This window comes from Hemiscyllium ocellatum, chromosome 10 (assembly GCF_020745735.1).
Source record: "Hemiscyllium ocellatum isolate sHemOce1 chromosome 10, sHemOce1.pat.X.cur, whole genome shotgun sequence".
Taxonomy (NCBI): Eukaryota; Metazoa; Chordata; class Chondrichthyes; order Orectolobiformes; family Hemiscylliidae; genus Hemiscyllium; species Hemiscyllium ocellatum.
This window is the reverse complement of record NC_083410.1, coordinates 76,635,330-76,651,361: the sequence shown is the minus strand read 5'-3', so window position 1 is coordinate 76,651,361 and position 16,032 is coordinate 76,635,330. Positions and strand designations below refer to the sequence as shown.

Here is a 16,032-nt window from a genome sequence, read left to right as displayed (position 1 = left end):
TGCCATGATGATATATTTTGGTACAAATGACAAGGAATCTAAATCACATGGACCTTGCATCCACATAGAAACGCCACTTAGCTACCCTTTTGATCTCCAACTCTATTCTACCTTGGAATTAAATAGTTATACATTAAACTGTTTATTTGTAAAACCTGAATTTATAATACCTCCATGGTAACTTGGTAACTGAGTCAATTCAGCGTCAGTACGATACTGTTGCCATTGTTGGCAAAAATGAATAGCTTGAACCTTCTTAGCAAGTCTCTTGGCTTGGCTTTCTTTGTCACCATAGCAATGAAGTTTATCAACTTCGTCATCAGGCAAATTCAGAGCAGGTCACCTGATTCCATGCGTTTTTCCATTTTACTTAAATACAAAACCTTATAAACCTTAGGCTTGGGTTAGTTCAGCTTCCTGCACAATGAATAGCTTTGTTTGCAGACTGATGGTGCAATTAAGAACCCTCACCTACTCATGAGAACAAGATCTGCCAAGTTCCACTCATAAGGACTTGACTAATATTCAATTTTGATGCAAGCCATTTGAAAAGAAATGGAACTTCATAAATAAAAATGGTTTTGCAATTTACATCACATATGGGTTATTCTATATATAGAATAACATTCTTTAAGAAATGAGGTGATCTCCTTGAAATTAAGAGCAGAATATGATATGCCCCATTCTTCACAAGATCTGTGGGCAACTCAAAACATGAAATACAAGTTTCCCCAATAATCCAGCAATCAATATGAACCAGATAGGTGAGAAATGGAAAGCTATTCGATGGGTTACCAACTTAAACCTCAGTAAATGGTCTGTCCCAATGCATCCTACAGTGGTAGCAGCATTCATATCTCATGCTTACCTTCTATCCAAGCGTTGAGATTCTCTCACATGCCAAGAACAAATAAAATCCCATCAGAAGTAACAGCCATCATTCCAATATAGCAATTCAATAGCACTGAGCCAACAACAGCTTAAGAACACAATTTCAAAACATTTCAATAGGACATGACAGGAAGCCAAGATCCATCAACTCTATTTGTCAAACAATGGTTCACTTCTTTCTCCCATTGCTATGCATCGAGTCTACAGAATTCATTCTCTAAATATTTTCATAATTTGCCTCCTGGCCTAACTTTCCCCGTGCTATCCTAAATATGTATGCACGCCAATCTCCCTATCTCAATACGGAGATTCACATAGCATTAAAAGCTATTTCTATTTAATATCTTATTCCAACTAGGGTTAAGTAATGCAGTCTTTTTTCTTAGTTTCAATAACAAATTTTCTTTAATTAAGCACAGCCAGAAAAGGCAAGAACTTCCATTTTTGGATTGAGTTACCTTGACTTAGAACATAGAACATAGAAAGATACAGCGCAGTACAGGCCCTTCGGCCCTCGATGTTGCGCCGACCGAATCCTACCTAACCTACACTAGCCCAATAACTTCCAAATGCCTATCCAATGCCCGCTTAAATGACCATAAAGAAGGAGAATTCACCACTGCTACTGGCAGGGCATTCCATGAACTCACAACCCGCTGTGTAAAGAATCTACCCCTAACATCTGTCCTATACCTACCACCCCTTAATTTAAAGCTGTGTCCCCTAGTAACACCTGACTCCATTAGCGGTAAAAGGTTCTCAGTGTCGACCCTATCTAAACCCCTAATCATCTTATACACCTCTATCAAATCTCCCCTAAACCTTCTCTTCTCCAATGAGAACAGCCCTAAGTGCCTCAGCCTTTCCTCATAAGATTTTCCTACCATTCCAGGCAACATCCTGGTAAACCTCCTCTGCACTCGTTCCAATGCCTCCACATCCTTCCTATAGTATGGCGACCAAAACTGCACACAATACTCCAGGTGAGGCCACACCAGAGTCTTATACAGTTGCAACATGACCTCAGGACTCCGGAACTCAATTCCTCTACCAATAAAGCCCAGTACACCATATGCCTTCCTCACAGCACTATTTACCTGGGTGGCAACTTTCAGAGATCTGTGTACATGGACACCAAGATCCCTCTGCTCATCCACACTACCAAGTAGCCTACCATTAGCCCAGTAATCCATCTTCTTGTTACTCCTGTACCCCAGTACTCCTACTTGTGACAACAAGGCTTAAATTTGTCCATATGGATCACAGACATTGGTTAATCATGCATGGTTGGATCTTTAACTAAGCCAGGATTTAATTCCCATCATGTTGCCTCACATCTGCTAAGAAATGACATACTTAGTTGTACTGAAATCCCCAGAACTCCAGTTTGCTGAAGATATATTGGGCCTTTTCATTCTGTGGAAAGCCATGCGTAGACTTCAATAACATCAGCAGCATGAACAATGCATACAAGCTCCTCGGCATATCAAAGCTGCCTTTGGTTAAATGAAGAAAGTGCACACTTTCCCTATTAATCAAATTTGTTGCACCTCCTACATATTGAACAGTTTTTACCTCTCATTACCGAAGTAGAAACATGGCAGTCTTTACTTCCCTAACTTACTGCAGCTCCTTCACACCACCTCAGCAGAGGTCAGCAGTGCAGATTGGAAATCAAATGAGAGATGTGGTAGGAGAGCAAGAGAGAAATGATCCAAACTTCATGCCCTTTGTTAATAAAAATGCAACAAAATGTTTGGGTCAAATGTACTGATTTTACATCAAGTATAAAATTCATTATGTGGGTGATCAGATAGGATAGTTGGGGTATACATGGGCTCTGGAACCAATACAATTACATCACAGAAATACTTAGAAAGGGGATGGGGCAAGGATGAAGAAATTAAATACACAAAGCTTACCTGACCCTTCTTCATTTCGAATTACTTCAATACAGAAGACTGGGACTTTCTCCTTTTTACTGTCAAAGTAGAAGTCCAGATATGGAATGCTTATTTTCCAAGCAGAAAGGTTACGATGAGCATTGGGAGTGATTGCCAATTCTTCAATTAAATCATCCTCAGACACAACTGTTGCTTCTTCAACCTGTAATAAGTGTTAACATAAAATGCCATTTTTCACAAAAAATGAGTGTTCAACGCTAGGATGACCAGCCATTACTGAACAGCAGGTTCATCTTATGTGTGCAACATTTTGGAAAACTAAAATGCAAAGGACAGGAAAAAAAGAAAATAGATAGATGGGCAAATAAAATTCTCTTTTGGAACATATAAGTGCTGCCCCACCAATCAAATAGCTAAAGACTGCATGTTGTCTAATTGTATTTTCTAAACAAGAAGTGACCTATATTCTAGACTGAAAGCTGGGAGAAGAAAGAGGAAACAGTTATATCCATTGCTACACAAGATACTTTTGCTGCAAGTGTTCAATAACATAATGGTCACGTTCTAAGTGTGAAGCCTTCCACTGCTGAATTTCAAGTCAAATACGTTTGCATGGGTGCATCAAAGCAAAGTGGCAAATGAGGGAAAGTGACTGGTGGTGCCCTTGGAACCATACTCTTACAGGATCAACATCTTTAGGAAACAAAAATTGCAAAAGAAAATAAAGTACAAAGACATGCACTGATTACAGATCCCAATGGCACAATTAGATTACTTGCTTAACCATAAACAGCAAGTTTTGACAAAGCTGTAACTATCACAAGTTAAACTGTACAGAATTCTACGCAAACAATGCCAAACTGGAATGAGCATTACAGAGTCTGCCAAAGTTGACTGTTGACGATTTGTTGAAATATAGAGGGATCACCAAACTTTGCAGCTTTATACCATTTGAAAATACTAAAAAATTGAGAATGAATGGAAAGCATTTAACCTGTGTCAAAATCATGGAATGATGCAGCACGATGTTATTTGGATGATTATGCACATGCCTGTTGTTTGATGGAACTATATAATTAATTCATCCTCCTTATCTTTCCCCAGTGCCCACATTTAGTCATACAATCCTACAGCATAGAGACAAGCACTTTGGCCCAAACTGGCACTTGCCAATCAAAATGACCATCAATGCTAACCCCATTTCCTTGCACTTGGCCCACATCCTTCTAATCCTTTCCTATCCATGTCTTTGTCCAAATTCCTCTGAAATGCTATTGAAGTACCCACCTCAAACACTTCCGTTGGCAGCTCATTCCAAATGCATACCACCCTGTGTAAAAAAAAAGTTGCCCCTCAAGTTCCCTTTTATTCTTTCCTTCCTAACCTTAAACTATTCTGGGAAAAAGACTGAGTGCATTCACCCTATCCATACTTCTCACGATCTTATGCACTTCTATAAGATCCCCCTTAGGCTCCTATGGTCAAAAAAAATAAGTCCTAGATTGTCCAACCTCTTCCTATAACTCAGACCCTTGAGTCCTGGGCAACATCCTTGTAAATGTCTTCTGCATTTTTTTTTAAAAGAGTTTAATAACATCCTTCCTATAGCAAGGTGACCAAAACTGAACACAATTCACCAAGTGCAGCCTCACCAACGTCTCACAAAACAGCAACATAACTTCCAAACTTCTATGCTCAATGCCCTGACTGATGAGGGACAGTGTGCCAAAAGCCTTCTTCACTGCCCTGTCCACCTGTGAATCCACTTTCAGAGAACTGTGCACCTGACTCCAAAGTCCCTCTGATCCACTATACTCCTTCACCATGAAACTCCTACCCTGACTTGACTTTCCAAAATGCAAGAACTCACACTTATTTGAATTAAACTCCATTTGCCATTTCTTGGCCCACTTCCCCAGCTGATCAATGTCCTGCTGCAATTTCTGATAACCTTCCTCACTGTCCATGATACCGCCTATTTTAGTATCATCATCTACAAACTTACTAATCATATCTTGTACATTTTTATCCAAATCATTGATATAAGATAACAAACAGAAATGGGCCCAGCACTGACCCAAGGCAGTCCACTACTCATAGGCCTCCAGTTCGACAAGCATCCATGCACTATTACCCTCCGTTTCCTACCATTAAGTTAATTGTGCATCCAATTTGCTAGCTAACCCTGGATTTTATGCAATCTAATCTTCAAGAGCAGAAAATTTATTGCTGGAAAAGCGCAGCAGTCAGGCAGCATCCCAGGAACAGGAGAATCGATGTTTCGGGTATGAGCCCTTCTTCAGGAATGAGGATTCCTGATGAAGGGCTCATGCTCGAAACGTCGATTCTCCTGCTCCTTGGATGCTGCCTGACCTGCTGCGTTTTTCCAGCAACACATTTTCAGCTCTGAACTCCATTATCTGCAGTCCTCACTTTCTCCTCCTTTACTCTTCAAGAGTAGTCTAGCATGTTGAACCTTATCAAAGGCCTTACTGAAATCCATATCAATTACATCTACTGCCCTGCACTCAGGCAACCTTCTTAATCACTTCATCAAAGAACACAAACAAATTTGACAGGCATGGTCTCTCATGCACAAGGCCATGCTGACTACATCTAATCAAACCCTATATTTCCAAATGCACGTATATCTTGTCTCTCAGAATCTTCTCAAGTAACCTACCTACTACAACTGTAGGCTAACTGGTCTATTGTTCTCAGGATTTTGTTTGCAGCCCTTATTGAACTAGGTCACAACATTCTTCCCTTCAGTCTTCCAGGACCTCATGCATGTCAAACGATAATGCAAATTTATCAGCCCGGGCCCCTGCAATTTCTTCTCTAGCCTCTTGCGGTGTTCTTGGATATATCTGGTCTGGACCAAGAGATTTATCCACATTCTAATACATCCTACACTTCCTTCACTGTGATATGAACTGTCCCCAAGATATGACCACTCACTTCTCCAAGTCTTCATGTCTTTCCTTTCAATATTGAAGCTATTTATTTCTGAAAGTTAGTTAATCTATCGCTAACTCCATTTCAAGTACTGCATTCAAGACTACAACCTGATGCACAAAAAAACATTTCATGTTTCCTCTTGTTCTTTTCCCTTTATCACTGAATGTGTCCCCTCTGGTCATTGGCTCTGCTGCCACTGAAAATTGTATTTTTTTTAAACTGTGTATAAATCATTCATAACTGCAAACACCTCCAAATTTCCTCTTTGCATTCTTTGATTTAACAAGAACAACCCCAAATCATCTTGAGCATCTCTTCTACATTGTCACAAAGGCTGCAATCTTGACATCTACCAAGGATGGTGGACAAATTAGTAAGGAAAAATTAGAGAATAGATTCCCTACAGTATAGAAACAGGCCCTTCAGATCAACAAGTCCACACCAACCCTCTGAAGAGTAACCCACTCAGACCCATTCCCCTATCCTATATTTACCCCTGACTAATGCACCTAACATTTAGCATGGCCAATTCACCTAACCTGCATATCTCTGGATTGTGGGAGGAAACTGGAGCACCTGGAGGAAACCCCCGCAGACACTGGGAAAATATGCAAACTCCACACAGTCGCCCAAGGTGGGAATTGAACCCGGGTCCCTCGTGCTGTGAGGCACCAGTGCTTACCGCTGAGCCACCGTGCCACCCTTAACAACCCCAGATCAACCCGAACAGAAAAAGTGATCACTCCCTGAACTACAGAATAATCTTGAAGACTCAGATGTTTCAGGATCAAACATTTGACTCGGCAAAACAGCAGCTAATTTAACAGGGAACCTGAAGGTCTTTAGTAAACAGATTTCCATCTGCGTTGTTTCACAATTCAAGGATGATGCCTGCAGGAGTCTTCATGTGACTAAACATATCAAGAAAATTCTCTTTTGAAGGCTGTGATGCTGGATAAATATTTTGCAAAACTCACTGAGGAAGATACTGCCAAAGTAGAAATTGCAGGTGGCAATGCTCCATAGGATCAATACAAATAAAAAGGTCCTGCAGTACTTAAGGTAGAAGTCACAGTGCAGAATCAATACATCAAAAAGTTGGTGAGGGATGCATAGGTGAAAATTGCAGAGACTTTGGCTAATATCTTCCAAATCTCCTTAAATATGGGGGCATTGCTAAAGCATTGGAAGGAACACCCTGTTCAAAAAAAGAACATAATCCCAATAATTGCAGGCCAGTATGCCTCATGTTGAGGACCTTTAAAAACAGAATTAATTGGCACTTAGAAAATGCTGTTTACTAAAGAATGCTGTTACAATTTCAAAATTCCATGGTAAACTGGGGCACAATACTAACCATGGAAATGGTGCAATTAATCTACTTTAGACAATAGTGAAAAGAAAATCAACACAGATTTGAGGATGACAAACAGATCTCTGATTAAGAAGGGTGGATTGCTGAGATTATCTTTGATGTTGTGTAATTTGACTTTCAAGAAGCATCTATAAGTGCCACATAATAAACTTAGTAGCAAATATAAAGTGCCATCTGCTCAAAGGGAAAGTGGGAGCACAAACAAAATTGGCCAGAAGTCAGAAAACAAATGGCAATGCTTAATGTTTTTCAGGCTGTAGACAGTATAAAAATGTGGTCATCAGGGGTGGATGCGCAGATAACCTCATTCCTTAATATGTATTGAGGACATGGATTTGTTTGCAGGTGATGAAACTTAGAGAAGTGGAGAATAATAAGTTTTCAGGAGGATGAAAGAAAAATACTGATGCTGGAAACTTGAAATAAAACCAAAAACTACTAGAAACACTCAACAGATGGGCAACATCGGAGGAGAAAATGATAACTTCTCAATTTGATGACCTTTCTCAGTTCAGACTTTCGGACAATATGCAAAAGCTAGTCAAATAGACATACACCACATGTTTGAAATTTAACAGGGAGTTATGAATTGAAATATAATCTTTCAAGGTGGGGTGGAAGCAAATTCACAGAAGAAACTTGACATGGTATGAAATACAGCAGTCAATGTGTACTCAACTAACTCTTACAATCAGCAATATAAAAACAATCAGTTAAGTGTTTTATGAGATGTCGATGTAGAGAAAACTATTAATTAAAAAGATGAAAGGAATTTTTCACATTCACCCAGTAGCTTATTGGTCTTTGATTAAACATCTCAGGCAATAATACAGCATCCCTCAGTACTCACTGGAGTATCTATTTTAATTTGTGTCCCAGTGCTGGAGTGGGACATCTGTCCTTGGACTCAAACATAGTTAATACTGAGTCACATCTGACAGAAGGGGTGGAGGGTGTCAAACAGAGCCAGGTGAGATGAGGGCAAAATTTAAACTTAGATTAGATTAGACTTACAGTGTGGAAACAGGCCCTTCGGCCCAACAAGTCCACACCGACCCGCCGAAGTGCAACCCACCCATACCCCTACATTTACCCCTTACCTAACACTATGGGCAATTTAGCTTGGCCAATTCACCTGACCCGCACATCTTTGTGACTGTGGGAGGAAACCGGAGCACCCGGAGGAAACCCACGCAGACACGGGGAGAACGTGCAAACTCCACACAGTCAGTCGCCTGAGTCGGGAATTGAACCCGGGTCTACAGGCGCTGTGAGGCAGCAGTGCTAACCACTGTGCCACCGTGCCGCCCACAAACGTAGTGTTGAGATCAGATGAGGGTTACAACAACATGGGATCTGAGACAGGACCAGCTAACAGCCCATGTGACAGAAGTTGAAGTAGAGTCTTGGTGATGGTAAGGACACTGGTTTGGCAACAGCTCAGGGTTAAACAGGACTTCAAGGCTGCAAATAATTGAGTTCAACCATTGTCAAGGAGTGGGATGGACTGAGTGGCTTCTGATGGAGGCATACAACAATGACTTTGATTTTCCGAATATTTAGTTAGTGTAAGGTACCTGAGCTTGCAGTGCTACTGGAATAAGGGAAGGGAATAGGTAACAAAGTCAAAGATTGTTTTAAAACAAAGTACAACGAAGGGAAGGGATTGGGGTTGACTGAATTGTTCTATAAAACTTACATGGGCTAGATATGTTGAATGGTCACCTAACGTGCTGGTGATTCTGACACAAGAATGGGACTAGGCAAGGAAGGGCTGAAAATGCATTGCTGGAAAAGCGCAGGTCAGGCAGCATCCAAGGAGCAGGAGAGTCGACGTTTCGGGCATGAGCCTTCCTGAAGAAGGGCTCATGCCCGAAACGTCGACTCTCCTGCTCCTTGGATGCTGCCTGACCTGCTGCGCTTTTCCAGCAACACATTTTCAGCCTTGATCTCCAGCAGCTGCAGTCCTCACTTTCTCCTAGGCAAGGAAGGGCCCACATTGCTGGGAAACACAGATGTGATACAAAAGAGATGGATATGGACAAGTGCAGTAAAAAATGTGCAAAAAGATAGAAAAATGAGGTGAGATAATTAAGAACATAACAGCAACTTAGAGATGGATTTTGTCATTTAACTGTTTGTCTGTGTGGAGTTTGCACATTCTTCCCATGTCTACATAGGTTTCTTCCGGGTGCTCCAGTTTCCTCCCACAGTCCAAAGATGTGCAGGTTGGGTGAATTGGCCAGGTTAAATTGCAGAGTGTGTTCAGGGATGTGTTAGTTAGGTGCATTAGTCATAGGAAATGAAGAGTAAGAAAATGGGTCTGAGTGGGATACTCTGTGGAGGGTCAGTGTGGACTAGTTGGACCAAATGGTCTGTTTCCACATAGTAGGTATCCTTTGATAATATCCTGAATATCCATTCCAGGTTACCACCTAACTCTAAATGCCAGCCAAGAATATAGGACCTTAAAGTATGACTACATATTTGTCCTGGACTACACTTCTAACGTAAAATCTGCTATGAAAACAATATTATTCCTGTATGACATTTTGTTGCATTTGTAACAATGCCAACATATGCTTAATCCAAATGAATAGATTGACAGTTTATAAGCTATCAGCTTTCTATGTAGACCATGCTTAACCAACATAACAGCTCAATTTCACTCACAAGATCATCATCTGCTGCTGGCAATCCATAGTTAGGCAACATAGCTCCTTCCATTGTTGTGCTTTTAAAGACTCCTTTGAGCTTGCTGCCTATTCGACTTATTCCAAAAGATTCTCCACGTTTATTGGAGCCCCTGAATGACAGCACACAATGGGTCAGTAAATCCTTTACATGTTAAACAATGATTGAGCAAATGTGGAACATGCAGTGTAAGGATCAGCTCATGCAATGGCCAGAATCAAAGAGCAGCTCTGATTTGTTGATGGCAATTGCAATGAGAGTGTCTTTTGAAGGCTACAATTTACTAGTTCAGTGAATTTGGATATACTTTTTCTTGTGCATTTTATTACAGATCTAATAGCATAATATAGTAAAATCAAACAGTGAAGAGAGAAAATAAGGCATATTAATTCAACCACCTTCAAACATAAAATTATTGAGAAGATATTGAGCACTTTTAAAAGTGAATGTAGAATTTGAAATTTCAGAGTATTCACTGAAACAGTTTAACACTGCCAATACAACTCTGATGCTCATATATCCCACGTTAACATCAGAGCTAGATGGGATGTTCTTACCTTTATAAATGGTTACTACTCTAATGCTGAAAAGCAACTCTTTTAGCCATTTTTAAAAATACAACTGCATCCATAATCCACATACCCCAAGATCTGTGGTATTACAGCTTCTTTCCCACAAATTGGCACACATCTGGACTACATGTGGTTGGCAGATTTTATACTCAACACAACGAGCAAAACAACTCAATCAATTCATCAATTACCGAATTGATTAATGGTTGCTATTTTTATTTGAAAGGAATAGGCAAAAATGAAGTGTAAATGATGCAGCATATTCCCTCTTAATTGGTTCAAGCAAGTCCTCAGCTAGAGAGGGCACATTATCCTAAATTATTTCAATATTACTTGGCAAGCTCAAGAATACATATCTTTTGATTATTTTCTAAAGGTGAATGTTTGAAAGGTCTGTGCAATAATTAGAAAATTACAAAATGCACCTCACAACACCAGGGACCCGGTATCGATTCCAGTCTTGGGTGACTGTCTGTGTAGAGTTTACACGTTCTCCCCATGTCTGCACGGGTTCCCTCCCACAGTCCAAAGATGTGCATATTAGGTGACTGGCCATGTTAAGTTGGCCTATAATATCCAGGTAAGTGTAGGCTATGTGGATTACCCATGGGCAAATGTGGGGTCATGGAGAGAAGGTGGGGTGGGAATCTGGTGGGATGCTGTTTGGAGGGTTTGTTCAGACTCAATGGGTCAAATGGCTTCTATCTACACTGTAGCGATTCTATAGTATAATAGGATGAAGTCAAGGTGCACTTTGATCAGAAGTCATACAACATCTGCTTTTTGTCCAACAGCTTTACTTGAAACCGCAAGCTTTCAGAATGCTGCTCCTTTGTCCTCCTTCTGATTATAACCTGGTGTTGTGTGACTTCTGACCTTGTCCACCTCAGTCCAACACCAGCGCCTCCACATCATTCCAATTTATACTCCAGACATTTCTTAGATTTACAAGCATACAATGACTTCTGTTGGAGACAATGTACGTATCATTTGTAATCACATATTATCAAAAGTAGTAGCTAAAAGTACCAAATCTGCAATTTACTATTCATTTAAGGCATTTTCAGATCTTATGTGTGCAACATATCATGCATCAAGTTACACATCACAAAACAGAACCAATACAACAAACTGTTTTAATCAGCACCTTATGAACCGGCACTCTCAATAAACTAGCAAAAGTTATATCCCTGCAATACAGCATGCTTACCGTACTATAGCAATGTCTGAACAGGCAGGTGAGGATACAAATAAGAACAATCTCTGCGGGTAAGTTTTATTTAAGGAAAGCTGCATCATTGTCTCTCAGAGGGCAGTGAATCTGTAGAATTGTTTACCATAGAGCGCTATCAAGGCTGGGTTGTTAAGGTTTTTCAAGGTTGAGACAGATAGATGCTTCATCAGTAAGGGAATCATGGTTGTGGGAGAAAGGCAGAAGAGAGGATTTCAGGATTATCAAATCATTCATAATCTCATTTAATGGCACAGTAGGTATGATGAGCCAAACGGCCTATTTCTGCTCTGTGTCTTGTGGCCTTCTTGGGGATCAGATATGACCTCAATGAAAGGCACAGCAGGTTCAAGGGGTTGCTCTACTTCTAGCCTTTGTTGGGCTTCTGAAGCTGTCACTCTTAATACAGGTAGACAATCCTTTATCCGAAATCCCGAAATCCAAAAAGCTCCAAAATGTAAAGGTCTTTTCATAAAGTTTTTAATCTCATTAACAAGGTTGCTTGACTTGCAAACAGTTAACCCACTCGAAGTGTGTCACTCAGATGTGATGTGGGGGGCATGGCCCAGCACCTCAATTACTCACACTAAGTTTGCTGTTAAGTAAGGTTTTTTAAAAATTTTCACCGTCGACTGTTACTTTTTGCAAAATTCGAAAAATTCTGAATTTCGAAAACCAGCTGGTCTTGAGCATTTCAGATAAAGGATTGTGTACCTGTACTGTATGTTATAACTTCTGATGTAACTCACATAAATTTCTGGAGTATTTTCCAACCAATGCACAGCAAGTCCAAACGAACTTAAAAGAATGTGGAAAGGGCAAGTGCAATCAATGAAGAGATTTCCGCAAGCAATCTTTCAAGGCAGGGAGAGAAGACAGTTGTTGAAGAATGGGGTTGCATAAGGAAGCTGAAAAAGTAGACATTGATAATGAATCACAGAAAGCAAAGCGGAGCAAATTTAGAGGGTTGTTGGACAATTACTGAAGGTTCACAAAAACACAGGATTGCAGGAAATCTTGGGAGATGGAAGACAAGAGTGGAAATAGATTTTGAGAATAACGAGAATTTCATGTTGATACAAAGGAAAGAAGAAGGAGTTGAGAGAAAATGAGCAGCAAGAAAGTGGGCGGCACGGTGGCACAGTGGTTAGCACTGCAGACTGGGGTTCAGTTCCCACCTCAGGTGACTGACTGTGGAGTTTGCACATTCACCCAGTGTCTGCATGGGTTTCCTCTGGGTGCTCCGGTTTCCTCCCACAATCCAAAGATGTACAGGTTAGGTGAATTGGCCATGCTAAATTGCCCGTAGTGTTAAGGGCAGGGGTAAATGGGTCTGGGTGGGTTGCGTTTCAGCGGGTCAGTGTGGACTTGTTGGGCCAAAGGGCCTGTTTCCACACTGTAAGCAATCTAATCTAATCTAAACAGTTCAGAAATGTGTGCTAGGAGGAGTGTGAAGCTGTCAGTATCACTGAAGTGGACTGAGAAGAGTGTGCAGCAAGTCAGAACTGCTGTGTTCTGGGAGGAACTTTAGTGTAAAGCAGCTCCTGAGGAGAACGGTGAACTTACTTTGAAGAAACGCAAATGGAGAGCAATAAACTTGATGAGACAGCATCGATAGCATTGGTGAGTTAATACTGGTAGAGTGCATACTTAAATAGCTCTAAATTAGGAAGCATCTGGAGTATGGTCAGAAGAATTACTTTTACTTTTTTCAAGCAATTAAGTTGCAGTGTATTAAAATAAATAAGGTTAGGACTATGGACTATAGCAGGAGTGTTTAGAATAGAAAAAGGACCTACTTTGGAGACTATTGGGGCTTCTCAGGGAATATCAATGGAAGCTAGGGTGGTTCAGTGACAAGAACAGGAGTGGCAGGGCGATAAGGAGAGGGGATACATTAGTGAGGGGAACAGATACGCATTTCTGCAGCCACAAAAAGAAACTCCAAGCTGGCATGCTGCATCCCTGGTCCCAGTGAAAAGTACGTCCAAGAGAGGCTATTGAAGAGAGAGGGTGAACAGCCAATAGGCATTGTACATTTTAGTACCAATGATACAGGTTACAAAGTGAAGAAGTCTCACAACTTGAGAACATAGAACAATATAGCGCAGTACAGGCCCTTCGGCCTTCAATGTTGCACCAACCTCTGAAATCGATCTGAAGCCCAACTAATCTCCCCAATTCCATTATCATCCATATATTTATCCAATGACCATTTAAATCCCCTTAAAGTTGGCGAGTCTACTACTGTTGCAGGCAGGGTATTCCATGCTCTTATTACTGAGTAAAGAACCTACTTCTGACATCTGTCCTATATGTATCACTTCTCAGTTTAAAGCTATGCCCCTCCTGCTAGCCATCACCAAAGGAACAAGGCTCTCACTGTTCACCCTACCTGATACCCTGATCATCTTGTATGCCTCTACTGAGTCACCTCTTAATCTTCTCAACAGAAACAGTCTCAAGTCCCTCAGCCTTTCCTCATAAGAACTTCCCTCCATACCAGGCAATATCCTGGTAAATCTGTCTGCACCCTTTCTAATGCTTCCACATCCTTCCTATAGTTCGGCAACCAGAAATGCATGCAATATGGTCAAGTGCAGCGACACCAGAGTTTTATATAGCTGCAACATGACCCCATGGCTCCGAAACTCAATCCCTCTACCAATAAAAGCTAACACACTGTAAGCCTTCTTAACAACCCTATCAACCTGGGTGGCAATGTTCAGGGATCTATGCACATGGACACCAAGGTCTCTCTGCACATCCACACTACCACCAAGAATCTTACCATTAGGCCGGTACTCAGTGTTCCTATTATTCCTTCCAAAGTGAATGACATCACATTTTTCCACATTAAACTGCATTTTCCACCTCTCAGCCCAGCTCTACAGCTTATTTATGTCCTTCTGTATTCTGCAACAACATTCTGCACTGTCCACAACTCCACCGACTTTCGTGTCGTCCACAAATTTACTAACCCATCCTTCTATGCGCTCATGCAGGTCATTTATAAAAATGACAAACAGCAATGGCCCCAAAACAGATCCTTGCAATGCACCACTAGTAACTGAACTCCAGGATGAACATTTCCTATCAACCAACACCTTCTGTCTTCTTTCAACTAGCCAATTTCTGATCCAAACTGCTAAATCACCCTCAATCCCATGCCTCCATATTTTCTGCAATAGTCTACCGTGGGGAAATTGAACAAATGCTTTATTGAAATCCATATACACCACATCAACAGCTTTACCCTCATCCACCTATTTGGTCAAAGAACTTAATAAGGTTTGTGAGGCATGACTTACCCTTCACAAAATCATGTTGACTATTCTCAATCAAATTGTTCCTTTCTAGATGATTATAAACTCTATCACCTTTAACCCTTTCCAATACTTTATCTACAACCGAAGTAAGGCTCACTGGTCTATAATTACCAGGGTTGTCTCTACTCCTCCTCTTGAACAAGGGGACAACATTTGCTATCCTCCAGTCTTCTGGCACTATTCTTATAGACAATGACAACATAAAGATCAAAATCAAAGGCCCTGCAATCTCCTCCCTAACTTCCCAGTGTGTCCTAGGATAAATCCCATTTAGCCCAGGAGACTTAACTATTTTCACACTTTCTGGAATTGCTAACACGTCCTCCCTGTGAAAACCAATCCCGTCTAGTCCAATAACCTGTCTCTCAGTATCCTCCTTGACAACACTGTCTTCTCTTGTATGAATAGTAATGAAAAATATCCATTTAATGCCTCTCCTATTTCTTTGGATTCCATTCACAAATTCCCACTACTATCCTTGACAGACTCTACTCTTTCTCTCGTCATTCTTTTATTCCTGACATACCTATAAAAAGTTTAGGGTTTTCCTTGATCCTAACTGTCAAAGTCTTCTCTCATGTGCCATCCCGGCTCTTCTTAACTCTCTCTTTAGGTCTTTCCTGGCTAACTTGTAACACTTAAGCACACTAACTGAGCTTTCACATTTTATTTTTACATAAGCCTTCTTCTTACTCTTGACAAGAGATTCAACTTCTTTAGTAAACCAGTTTCCTCACTCGATGACTTGCTCCCTGACTGACGGATACTTACTTGTCAAGGATACGTAGTAGCTGTTGCTTGCATGAACTCCACATTTCAATTGTGCCCATCCCCTGCAATTTCCTTTCCCAACCTATGCATCCTAAATCTTGCCTAATCGCATCATAACTGCCCATCTTCCAGCTATCACTCTTGCCCTGCGGTATGTACCTATCACGATACATCGCTCAAGTAAACTTAACCGAATTGTGTTCACTATCACCAAAGTGCTCACCTACCTCCAAATCTAACACCTGGCTGGGTTCGTTACTCAGTACTAAATTCAATGTGGCTTATCTATATATTGTGGAGAATG

General features: G+C 40.8%; 1 protein-coding gene across 1 annotated transcript in view; it reads right to left on the bottom strand.

Annotated features, from left to right (window-relative positions):
- Positions 1-16,032, bottom strand: part of snx14 (sorting nexin 14) — a 217,068-nt gene that overhangs the window by 91,316 nt on the left and 109,720 nt on the right. Inside the window, exons 17-18 of the mRNA XM_060830993.1 lie at positions 9,805-9,937; positions 2,814-2,997 (exon numbers count right to left, since the gene is read on the bottom strand). Coding sequence (XP_060686976.1) covers positions 2,814-2,997; positions 9,805-9,937 — 317 coding nt within the window. The remainder of the gene's footprint in view (positions 1-2,813; positions 2,998-9,804; positions 9,938-16,032) is intronic.